The sequence below is a fragment of the Lucilia sericata genome, unplaced genomic scaffold, assembly GCF_015586225.1.
Source record: "Lucilia sericata isolate MDLA Ls3-8-SP2 unplaced genomic scaffold, ASM1558622v1 Contig000513F_arrow, whole genome shotgun sequence".
NCBI lineage: Eukaryota > Metazoa > Arthropoda > Insecta > Diptera > Calliphoridae > Lucilia > Lucilia sericata.
In genome coordinates, this window is record NW_023994526.1 from 190247 (window position 1) to 203006 (window position 12760).

A 12760-nucleotide genomic window follows, 5' to 3' on the forward strand; every position below is an offset into this window, starting at 1 on the left:
ATGAAGAAAAGCAGCTATAGACTAATACTCAATAAACCTCAAAGGTGTGCCTCCATCGGCATAACTAGTGCTAGGAGTAGTACAACGCAGGTAACATTGGAAATTATTCTAAATCTACTTACTTCCAATTAAGAAAAATGTTGAGTGTGTAGCGGCGAGGAACTTATTTAGACTGTTTGAATCTGCTCTAGTAAGACCAAAGCGGGTAGGTCACTCAAGAATACTGTACAAAGTAGGTCTAACAGGAATTGAGGGCAGTAAGGAGGGTATTACTGATCATTTAGTAATGTAAATATACTGCTGCGGTATAATTTTTAATCAGTTTTTAAACAAATATAAATCAATATTATACTGGACAAATTATTTAATTTTTGAATTTTCTCTAAAATTAAAAAAAAAACAATTAAATATTTCAATTAAAAATTGTTGTTGTGTGTAATTGAAAAGAAAAAAATATTTAAACAAAAATACATTAAATGCATATAGACTCAGATATTCTGGCAATATCATAAATTAATTTAAAAAATAATAATAATAATAAAATATATTGTTAAATAAGTTTGAATATAAATATTGCTTAAAATTCATAATATGTAATATTAACTAATTTAGTAATGTTTTCGTATTTGTTTTAATTGTTTTTATAATAATATGTTGGTATATTTACTATAATTATATTAAGTTTAATTAGAGAGAGAGAGAGGAAAAAATATAATTATTGGTGAGATTTTATGATATCATTAGCTATTTGGCTTTAACGCTTGCTTGTTGTTTAAAGTATAGTTAGTTTATACTAAAAAAAATACACAACTACAGACACTATTTTCTACTATAATTACAATTGTAAGAGCAACGAAACGTAAAATAAAGAAGAATAAAGAAATAGGTTTAAAAAGTTATTGAAAAAACTTTTAGATTTCTAAAAAAAAATCTTCATTTTTTCACTTTATCTTACTAACACTTACGTTTCGTTGCAATTTGTTTAAAGTGTTTTTTTTTTAATAAATTATTATAATTAATATAAGAACTAAAATTTTGTTTTTTTCTTATGCACAGCACTTTTGTACACAGACACGACACTTACACACAAAATTACTAATTGAAAATTATAAAGAAAATAACTTAATTACTTAGACGCATATTTACAATTACATATCGAAAATTTTAGTTTCCTTTGTTTTGTTTCGTTTGAAATTCAGACTCTTTTTTTGCGTATGTATGTAGTTAGTGTACTTTTAGTTTTTTCTTATAGGTAAAGGATGTGCTTCCGTATTAAAAATCCATTGTTCTAAATCAATTTCTTTGGGACTATCACTAAAGAGTAAATAAAAGTATTTAAGGGTTTCACCCAACCAAAAACTTTCCATCATATCACGCAGTCTGGTATTGAAAATATTCTTAACATTACCAATCGAACTGTAGCCATGTGAAACTTTGGTATACTTTTCAAAGGCCTGGAAAATATTCCAACCCATTTCTTGATAGGTACGATTGCCGGTCAAAGCATAGAAATAGTATAGACTTTCTACAAATTCGGGTCTTAGTAGATTGTGGGCATCATTGGGCTTAACATAAATATCCAATTCTTCGTGTTCGCCTACAGCAAAATAAGAGATTTCTGGTGCTAGCTGAGTTGGCTGTTTCATATAGGTTTGATAACAGGTTTCCAATAGATCACGCGCCAATAACAAATGAGAATCTGGCATGCCATAGTGATGACCCAATAGTAATGTTCCGGGTAGATAACAGGTTAAGTGATCCATTTTGGGTTTAAACTCTTTGCCATTGATAAGTTCTCCTATGTAGACGTGATTTTCTTTGGGTGTTCGTCGTAGTAGTTGTGAAAAGACGCCATCGATGGCACGTATATAGTCCGTTACCAAACTGTTAAAGGGTTTTTAAACGTTTTGAATTATTTTTAAGTATGTATGTGGTAAAATCTTGATATATATTTTTCAGAATGTCCAGATATATGTAAATATATCTTAATCTCTTCTTTGTTTCATGTATTTATTAAAGACCCTGTTATTTACTTTCTTATAGTAATAATTACTGTTATAATTTTGTCTATTGAAATTCTAGGACTCACTTTAAACTTTTGCTTTATAAGGAATTCAATTTTAAGAAATTCTAAAACCCAGGAAATAAAGTTTACATTTCAAAAGAACAATATATCAGAATCTGACTTCAGAATTTCCTTTTTAATATCTGTGTTTTGAGTTATATTAACCTGAAGTTTAAAAAACCCCAAATCAACACGAAAGGTTATCAAACAGTTTTGTGGATATTTATGTATAAAAATGCTATAGTAAAACGTTTTCCAATGATATAAATAAATCTGATATTAAACAATATTTTCTTCAGACTACTTTAAGATCTTCATCGCAAACTATTAATCAGAAACTTAATTGTAAATTGTAAAACCGATCTTCCAAACTTAAAAAAAAGATTAACAATCTAGCTATAGCTTTATCTATCGAAAAGAATTCTCCACAACTTTTTAACAGACAATTCGAATTCATTCATTCTATTAATTCTATTACTAATTAGTAATCAAAAGCTATAAATTCTATTAAATTTTACAGTTTTCACAACCTCAGGACAGAAAAATCGGTACAAAAATAATATCGTTAAAAAAGCTACTTACAAATCGTTTTCCTTATGACCAGTTTGTATCCATTGCTTGATTAAATACTCATAGTAGGAGTCTCCTCTGGCACCCAAAGAAACTGTGGCATAATTTCTAAAAGTACCGGTATTGGCATTAATAAATATCGGCACTAAACCGTTGTTCTTTTCCAAAGCATGAACTTTTTCATTAACACGATGAGCAACCTAAAAAATAAGAAATAAATACATAAATTTATATAAAATTTAAAATTTCTTTAGCTTTATACTTACACTTTCATATAAAGTAACATTAGTTATTCTACTTAAATCTCTAAATTCCAATTGAATTGTGGTAACTTCACTAGTTGAGCTATCGGGTGACCATTTGGGTGCATGAGCAGATAAAGCAGCTAAATTAACATCGGAATAGGGAATACCGGAGGGCGAAAGAAAGCAAGGCAACAAGCGATTGCCTAGTTCAATCTAAAAAGCAAAAAAAAAAAAAAAAACTAAAACTAAGCAAAAGCTTTGGTAAAAAAAAAATAAACTATAAAAACTAACCGATTTTTGTAGAAAAACCTTATCGGCACTTAAATGATAGGCTGATAATAAGCCACCCAAAACACGTATAGTAACTTCGAATAAATTCACATCACGATTAACATCAAAATTTAAATTTTCACTAACCCAATTGCGGGCCTCAGTAAATTCTAAAATAATAAAAAGAATAATAATTAAATTATATAAAAATTTTACACATTTATATCTCACCATCTTCTAGACCCATTATGTACATCGTATCCAAAGAATCTATCAGTGTTAAACCTAAACCAAACCAATCATGTGAAGATTCCGATATGGGTTTTAAATTATCATGACCCCAGGCGTATTTTTTATAACCAGTCCATGAGTGCTTGAAAGCATTTACCACTGCCTCTTGTTTTTCATTACGTGCTCCATGAAAATGTTGTTTTTTGGGTAAATGTTTAAGATCAATACGTCCTAAAAATTCTTCAATTGTTACACCATTCGTACCGGGCAAGCTGAGCGGATCCTGTATCGATGATTCTATGGTTTGACGATCATCTTCGACATTATTTGATTGCAAGTTACTGGTTTTTACATCCTGAGTATTGCCACTCAAATCATTGTTAATAATATTTTGAATTTTAACTTTGCCAATAGGTTCATCGAGATTTTGAGCACTAATTTGTGATTGAGCTAATTGATTTTGATTTCTTTGTGTTTGGGGTAAATTTACAGTATCTTCGACTTGTTGTTGATCGGCTTGTGGTAGTTCACGTTTTTGTTGAGCTGCATTTTGCTGAAAATAATAAGGAAAAATTTTTTTTTTTAGTAAAAAATTTATATTTTTTTAGAAGATAACAAACAAGATTTTTGAAATTTTTATTTGAAATTCTAAAAATATATTTTTAATTAAAAATTCAAAGAATCGAATTTTATTACAAATTTAAAAAAAATCGCATTTTAGAAATAAAAAAAATTCCAAACAAGTTAGAGTGCTAAATTCGGCTGAGCCGAATCTTAAATACCCTCCACCAGCTACTTTTATATTAAGACTTTTCTAATTGGTCAAATATTTGTAGAAATAAGTTATCTCATGTCTTAAATTGAAAAGTCCCAAGATTTAAACAGCTTAAATCTATTACAATTCCAAGATTTATTGAACATTACAAACGCAATTTTCTTTATATTTTTATAGCGCTTAGCGATATTTAGTAATTTGCATGTATGCATGTGTGTGAAAATTAAAGGATTTTCAAAATACATATATATAATCTACACAAATTGATAATGCAACTAGTTAAATACGGTTAAAGTGCTTTCAGGGGCAGGACCTAGATATGACCAAATATAGTCCGATCGTAAAAAATTCTTTAAGATAAATTTCTGTACATAAAAGCTATATTTCAGTAAAATTTTATATCTATATCGTAATTTAGTAATAAGTAATGTGTGTTTAAGTGATTTTCGGAAGGGAACCTTGTATGGGACCGACCGCACCCATGTTATGAGCCGATCGTGAGAAATCTTGAAATAGAATTTTTGTGTACAAAACTAATATTTGTGGCAAATTTTGTATCAATAGCTTTATTTGGTAATGAGTAATGTGCGTTTAAGAGATTTTCGTAAAAGGACCTTGTATGAGAGCTATGACGAATTATGTATAAAAACAAAATTTAAAAATTCTGTATCTATATCATTATTTGGTAATGAATATTGTGCATTTAAGTGATTTTCTGGAGGGGACCTAGTATGAGAGCTATGACCAAATATAGACCGATCGTAAAACAATTTTATAGTGTAATTTATGTATATAAGAGCAATAATTTTGCTAAATGTATGATATCAATATTTGGTAATGAATTATGTGCGTTTAAGTGATTTTCGGGAAGGAACCTTATATGGGAGCTATGACCAAGGTTGGACTAATCGTGAAAAAATTTTGAAATAACATTTATGTGTACAAAAATAGTATTAATGCCAAATATTTTATGGGTATCACTATTTCCTAATGAGTTATGTGCCTTTAAGTGTTTTCTGAAAGGCACCTTGTATAGCAGCTATGATCAATTATGGACCGATAGGAAAACAATTTCACAGTAATATTTCTCTGTATATGAGCAATACTTCTGCCAAACTTTATAGTTAGTAATGAGTTATGAGCGTTTAAGTGATTTTCGGGAGGGGACCTTGTATGGGAGCTATGACCAATTATGGACCGATCGGAAAAAAATTTCACAGTAATATTTCTATGTATATGGGCAATACTTATACCAAATTTTGTATGGATATCTTAATTTAGTAACCCAGCAAAAAAAGTGTGGAAAAAGATGTAGAATTTTCATCACAACTAGTAACCCGAAGTGCTTCAAATTCAGGTGAAAAACCTATGAATTTTACATTAGCGTGTCATTGGAGGGATGTTGTTCATTTTTGACAACTTTGAACTACATCTAATCTTATCTTTAGAAGCTGTAAAAATCCGATATTTGTATGTCAAAAATAAACCACATTCTTTCAATGAAACGCTTATGTAAATTTCATTGGTTTTTCATCAAAATTTGAAGTACTTCGAATATGTTGTTTGTAGTGACTTTTCTACATCTCTTTTCTCATTTTTAACTGTGTTTTAATTTGTAAGTATATGTTTGGTTTATAAAAGCGAAAAGTATGCAATCGCATTTTTAAATATGATTAAGATGTCGTTTGTAAAGTATGACATCAATTATTTTTTGCTGGGAATGAGTTATGCGCGTTTAAGTGATTTTCGGGAGGGGACCTTGTATGGGAGCTATGACCAATTATGGACCGATCAGAAAAAACTTTCACAGTAATATTTCTATGTATATGGGCAATACTTATACCAAATTTTATATGGATATCTTAATTAAGTAATGATTTATGCGCGTTTAAGTGATTTTCGGGAGGGGACCTTGTGTGGGAGCTATGACCAATTATGGACCGATCAGAAAAAACTTTCACAGTAATATTTCTATGTATATGGGCAATACTTATACCAAATTTTATATGGATATCTTAATTTAGTAATGAGTTATGCGCGTTTATGTGATTTTCGGGAGGGGACCTTGTATGGGAGCTAGACCAATTATGGACCGATCGGAAAAAACTTTCACAGTAATATTTCTGTGCATATGGGCAATACTTATACCAAATTTTATATGGATATCTTAATTTAGTAATGAGTTATGCGCGTTTATGTGATTTTCGGGAGGGGACCTTGTATGGGAGCTATGACCAATTATGGACCGATCGGAAAACAATTTCACAGTAATATTTTTATGCATATGGGTAATACTTATACCAAATTTTGTATGGATATCTTAATTTAGTAATGAGTTATGCGCGTTTAAGTGATTTTCGGGAGGGGACCTTGTATGGGAGCTATGACCAATTTTGAACCGATCGGAAAAAATTTTCACAGTAATATTTCTGTGCATATAGGCAATACTTATACCAAATTTTATATGGATATCTTAATTTAGTAATGAGTTATGCGCGTTTAAGTGATTTTCGGGAGGGGACCTTGTATGGGAGCTATGTCCAATTATGGACCGATCCAGAAAATTTTTCTCTGAAAGAATTCTATTGACATAAGATTTCAATTTGTAAAATTTTGTGAAGATATCGACATTGTGATGGAAGTTATTAACGAAAAACCCATTTTCCGGGAATATGTACTTTTGTATGGGAGGTATATGAAATTGTGGACCGATTCTGGCAATTTTTTGCACGGATCAAGATCTTGTGTAGAAACGAATGTATGGTGATTTTCATGGAATTATCTTGAATAGTTTTGGAGAAAATTACATTAGAATGTGAAAAAAATGCTTATTTTTTTCGAGGTTGTTTTAAATTTTGATTCATAACTTTTCCCGATGTGAACCGATATTGCTCATTTTCAATACCAAACTGTACCGGGTAATAATGAATATTTTGGGTGAATTTGGTTAAATTATATTGCTTCTTTTTAACGTGAGCGTGTTTTACACAGACAGACAGACAGACGGACGGACGGACGGACAGACGGACATAGCTAAATCGACTCAGAATTTCATAAGGACCCAGAATATATATACTTTGTTGGGTCTCAGATGAATATTTCTTGGTGTTACACACGGAATGACAAAGTTATATATACCCTCTATCACCACTGATGGTGGTGGAGGGTATAAAAAAGATGCGAGAATTTTAAAAAATTATAAAACATTGTGTTTTTAGAGAAAATTTAAATTTAGTGAAAATCGTATTTGTGCACAGTGTTTCTGCTTATCTATGTTTTCATTAAGTTTAAAGCATTTCTCAAGTAACAAAATCAAAATGTTACAATTAAACATTTATTATCACGAAATTATTAGTTCATTGTCCCCTTTAACTAATGACTAACGTACCTGCCATAAACAGATACACTGACCTATACCACATATGTATATTTTTATCAATAAGTATAAAACCTATGAATAAATACAAGTTTGCACGTTTTTTAAATGTTATATTTAGAACTATGGCTTTCATTCATAGTGGTCGATAATGTAGTACATATCGCAAGCTCTTCAGTTCAATGTTCTGTAATCTTATTAAAGAACATGATAAATATAACTATGTAGTTATTAAAATAATTACTGACCTACTGCAACAGATAATTATTAATAAATATATTGTATATGAAGTGTGTAATAGGCATTTTTGATAAGTTTGATAAAGAAATATACAAAGAATAAGTTCTTTTTAACGTGAGATTTGTGAAAATTTTAAATAAAAAGAATGGATTTTACTAAGCTTTCGTATAAATCTTGAAAATGTTTAATATCAATTATACATATTAGAAAATAATAGACTTAATAATTAAAACATTAATTACATTGTTAATAAATAACAATTAATAACAAAATTGGCACTCACAAAACAATAAATAAAAATCAATAGTATTAGAACTCATATTGTACACATATTTATAATTGTATACTGATAAGAGCAAATATAACTAAAAACACAACAAAAAAAAAAAAATACGGCCACATGTTGGTATAATAGAAAAAAACAAAATTTGATGAAAAAGCAACTAAAAAATTGTAGTACGACTATATGACTTTTGTTTCTTGCTAACCGAACTCTGCAGTAATTAGAAACTTTGACTTGATTTTCTAAAGCGACCTTAAATGACTAAAATCCGATTTTTACAAAAATTGTCAGTTTAATTTTTAAGCAAATACGTGATCGAGTAAATTTTGTCGAAGTTTTCTTTTTGAGATGATGGTTTATAATTCCATCTTAAAATTTAACGTATTTTTATTCTGAAAGAACTTTTCCTCTTTCTGGCATCGATTATAAGGGATTTTAAGGGAAGAAGAAAGCTAATTTCACAAAATTATTTTAAAAGTTGAAAAAGTTCAAAAATATCTGGTCTAGAATTGAGTATTTTTTCAGCAGTTTGATTGCAGACAATGTGCATTAAATGATCAATATTTTTGAAGGTTGCAAACATTAGCACAAACGCATAATACCATTCCTAATACAATACTGCTGTAGGGTATAGAATAGGTGTGAAAATCAATCAATACCGTTTGCCTACCTTAATTACTTATCACTAAATAAACACATTAAAAATTAATTACTCAACAACTTACCTCTTGTATATTTTGAGCATTATCTGTATCGGCATAGGGATACACATTTTTATTATCATTATTAGCAGCGGCTGCTACTGCCTCTTGACCTTCATTAGAATAATTGTTGCGCATTAAAGCGCCAAGCGATAGTTTATCCTTGGTATCCTGATAGGGTAAGACACCGCCGGTTAAAGATTGTTTACTGTTGAGATCCAATTGATCGGACGGCAGTAGGAAAAGTAAAGTAATACACATGGCAGATATGCCTAAAATAATAAGATTACGTTGACAGCGAGGTAGTTGATTCCAGTACTGAAAAGAAAACAATAACAAAGTGTTTTCCATTGTTTTAAATGATTTATATTATTGAAATTAGAATAAAGCACTTACACGTCTTAAACTTTTACGTGAACTGGGTAGAATTGTATTACCAATCGGTGACTCTTCAGTACCACCGATACCACCACCGGTCGTAAGAGTAAGTGCTACATGATCTGATTTTTCCAGCATTTTGTGTTTGTTTTATATTTGAACGAAAAACACTTTTTAACAATTTGCCAAAATCATATAGTAGGTAGTTGAAATATTTAATCGATATTGAATATTCTCATTGAAAAGTTAATGAAAATCATTTTTTCCTCATTTGAGATTCATTCAAGCAAAGATTTTGTTCTTCACGTCTTTCACATATATGCACAAATTCGTTTGTAACTTCTTAATAATAATTGTAAACTAATTAAATAGTATTTCGCAATGTTTAATACTTTATTTTTTAATAAATAAAATTAAATTTTATATAAAATTTTGCACCAGCCATAAATTTTTTTACAGAATCCCGTAGCAGAAACCTGCGCCGATCAAAATTAACGGCGTTGGCAGCTGACAATCAGAATTTTATCGGCGGCATAAAATCTACTGTTAGAGGGCAGAGTTTTTATGTTTTTTTTTTTTTAATAACGGTATTTATTATTTATTTAATTTAAAATGTAAGAAAAAAATTTGTAAATCTAGCGGAAATTTTATAACATTTTAAGTATGTATGTCTTTCCTGTTAATATTTAAAAACTTTTAATATAAGTTTTCATGATGAAAGTGAGGCACGGAACTTCTTGCAAATTCTTATAAGAGTTTTCGATGTAAATTTCGTTTCTAATTACTAGTGCCAGTTTAATATCTATGTTCTTCCCTTTTCTTTTTATTTTCATGTTTTCTTACAGTTATTGACAAGAGACCTTTTGAAAAAAATTGCACTTTACAGTAATACGAGAAAACTACAACACTACATACTAAACAACGAAGGGATAATTATAATACTATTTTTATTAAATTTGTTAACAGAAATGTCACATTCTGATAACTGACAAAATATCGGGTTTACCATCCCCAGTAGAAAACACAACTACCGTGTAGTCAAGACAAACACCAAAAAGCACTGCCAAGTAGGTTTGGTTGTCATCACTACTAAATAGCCAAAACACGCTGCTTCTTTTAGCGGTGAAAATTTGTAGATTTTTTTGTAAAGGAACTATGTATAAAGAACTTTTAAATTTTAAGACTTAAAATTATTTTAAATAGTATGATCTGTTTTAGCAATAACAGCAATTTAACAAATTTATATATGTATATGTATGTGTGTATTCTAACTCGACTTATGGAAACACATTTTCTGGGTAGTCTGGCAACTGAAGATGTGGTTGACGACCAATGAGACTTCTACCATGGCCAAGTCACACTTCCTGTTATATAGAAGGTGAATTTATATTTCCTGCTTTACTAAAGAACTTGTCTGTGGACGCTTTATCTCTTTTATTTATAGGAGCAGCAGATATTTACAAAAAAGTTGGAGGTTAAGGTTATTTTTATACACAAGACCGGGAAAGCAAGCCAAATGAATATGGTAAATTGGATTCCACATTGGTTGTCAGGCCTATTGCAGGATTTGCATAAGAACTTAAGTTGAAATGGCTAGGTTTTATCAGAGGAATTAGTCATTACATCGATTATGTTTTATAGGTAGACTCAGATTCGCGCACAATTCTTTCTTACGGAATCGATTCGGCAAAACGTTCAGGTTGAAACCCCTTGGGAATCATCCATCCATTCCTCTGTACTTATGTTCTATCTGTTTTTATAGTGTTGTGTTTCTCTAACTTTGGATCTTCACACTCTACGAAGGGAATCACAAGCCTCCATTCCCTTCTTAATAATTTCGATATTCTATAAATTTTTCATTTTTTGAGAACTTTTTCTATGTTTTTAAATTTAACCGTTTTTCAAAAGAAATTATAATATTTATTGCAAGTGCTTTACTAAATACAACAACAATATGTGTACTTAAGATCAACGTTTTCTCAAGGTCATTTGCTTATATACCACACTGCCTGCTTGCCATGTGTTTAAATAATGATCAGTGATGATCATTAAGCATACATACATATAATATGAATGAATTAAATTACAATTGGCTCCAACAAGTCTCCATATGAGTAGACAACAAAAACAAACCAAACCACAGAAAACAATAACAACAGCACTATGAATTATTACTGAATTTACATGACAGTGAAAATGAGACAACGAAAATGCACACATGTGTGAAAAAAGTCATGATCACCATAGTTGTTGGTATTCTGTGGTAAAGGCGACGCGAAAAAACAGTCTGAGAAAAAAATACATATATAATCCGGAAGGAGTTGTTTACAGCGCTTAACAAATTAAATATAACAAGATTCAGATTACAGATAAATAGATAGTAGAGATAGATACTAGATACATTTTAGAATAAAAACAATAATGGGGTATATAAAACATATTGCAAGAAAAAAATGGCTTATGATGTTGATATATAAACAAGATGAATCTTTTTCTAGACAGAGTTTCTAAAGAGTTTAATCATTTTGGAATTAAATTTGTTGAGAAGATTAATTCCTTAGAGAGCCTTTAGGCCAGATACTGGGTTTTTCTAACACAATTCCATTTCGTTGTTTTAATAACAATAACTTTAATTTAGGTACAAGATAAGTTGAAATTGGAATAAATAAAATAGGGTTGGTTGGACATTATTGAACCTGAACATAATCTGGTTTTTAATTAAGGCAGATACTAGTCCATATAGGGACCAATATAAATAGATTAATCCTGGCTTAGTTTGTTCTGTGTTTACTAGGACTCATATCTATCTATCGTTATATCGTTTAATATAAAATATTTAGTTTAAAACAAATGTTAAAGGTTGATGTTTCACAAAACTTTCCTCCGGTTCACTGAAGCCGTACTGCTGAAGCAGATTTGTCTGAAAAAACATTTTGTTGTAATTTGCATATCCACTCACTGTGCTCTTCTTAAAAGTTCACCCGAAATTCGGACATCTGACAATGAGAAATATACATTGACCTACTCTTATGAGTACATACATACATAAATAACAGCTTAGCCGATTTTTTTTTTTGCATGTGTAAGTGGTTCGATTTATAATTCGTCTGTTCGTCTATCTTCACTGTTGATCAAATCCGTAATCGTTATTATGGATGTCGTCTAGCAATGATTGAGTTGGTGTAGCATAATGGGGTGATTATTGGAAGGTTTAAAATTGGAACGAACTAAACTAATAACTAACTAAACACTAAGAACAACTAAAACAACCTAACTAATACTAATAACTGAACTTAACGACGAAATAACAACAAACCGAACGAACGAACTAACGAACGAAACGAACTAACGAAAACGAACAACGAACGAACTAACTAACGAACGAACGAACGAACGAAAACGAACGAAACGAACGAACGAACGAACGAAAGAACGAACGAACGAACGAACGAAACGAACGAACGAACGAACGAACGAACGAACGAACGAACGAACGAACGAACGAACGAACGAACGAACGAAAACGAACGAACGAACGAACGAACGAACGAACGAACGACGAACGAACAACGAACGAACGAACAACGAACGAACGAAAGAACGAACGAAGACGAAACGAACGAACG

At 30.4% G+C, this 12760-nt stretch overlaps 1 protein-coding gene across 1 annotated transcript; it reads right to left on the minus strand.

The window, feature by feature from the left end:
• Window positions 1-410: 410 nt before the first annotated feature.
• On the minus strand, window positions 411-9628 carry LOC119605727 (endoplasmic reticulum mannosyl-oligosaccharide 1,2-alpha-mannosidase). The gene is made up of 7 exons (XM_037959004.1): window positions 9153-9628; window positions 8781-9074; window positions 3382-3934; window positions 3172-3320; window positions 2902-3093; window positions 2648-2835; window positions 411-1884 (listed from the first exon to the last, which is right to left on the minus strand). Exons 1-7 carry the CDS (start codon window positions 9270-9272, stop codon window positions 1236-1238), a joined length of 2145 nt encoding a protein of 714 aa, XP_037814932.1. The 5' UTR covers window positions 9273-9628; the 3' UTR covers window positions 411-1235.
• Window positions 9629-12760: the final 3132 nt, after the last annotated feature.

Bases quoted from the DNA above. Each gene is read 5' to 3' on its own strand.
- LOC119605727 (XM_037959004.1), bottom strand. From the start codon at position 9,272: ATGCTGGAAAAATCAGATCATGTAGCACTTACTCTTACGACCGGTGGT. The intron at 9,075-9,152 runs GTAAGTGCTTTA...TTTTCTTTTCAG, and splicing joins CACGTAAAAGTTTAAGACGT to TACTGGAATCAACTACCTCG. The intron at 3,094-3,171 runs GTTAGTTTTTAT...TTTGCTTTTTAG, and splicing joins AGGTTTTTCTACAAAAATCG to ATTGAACTAGGCAATCGCTT.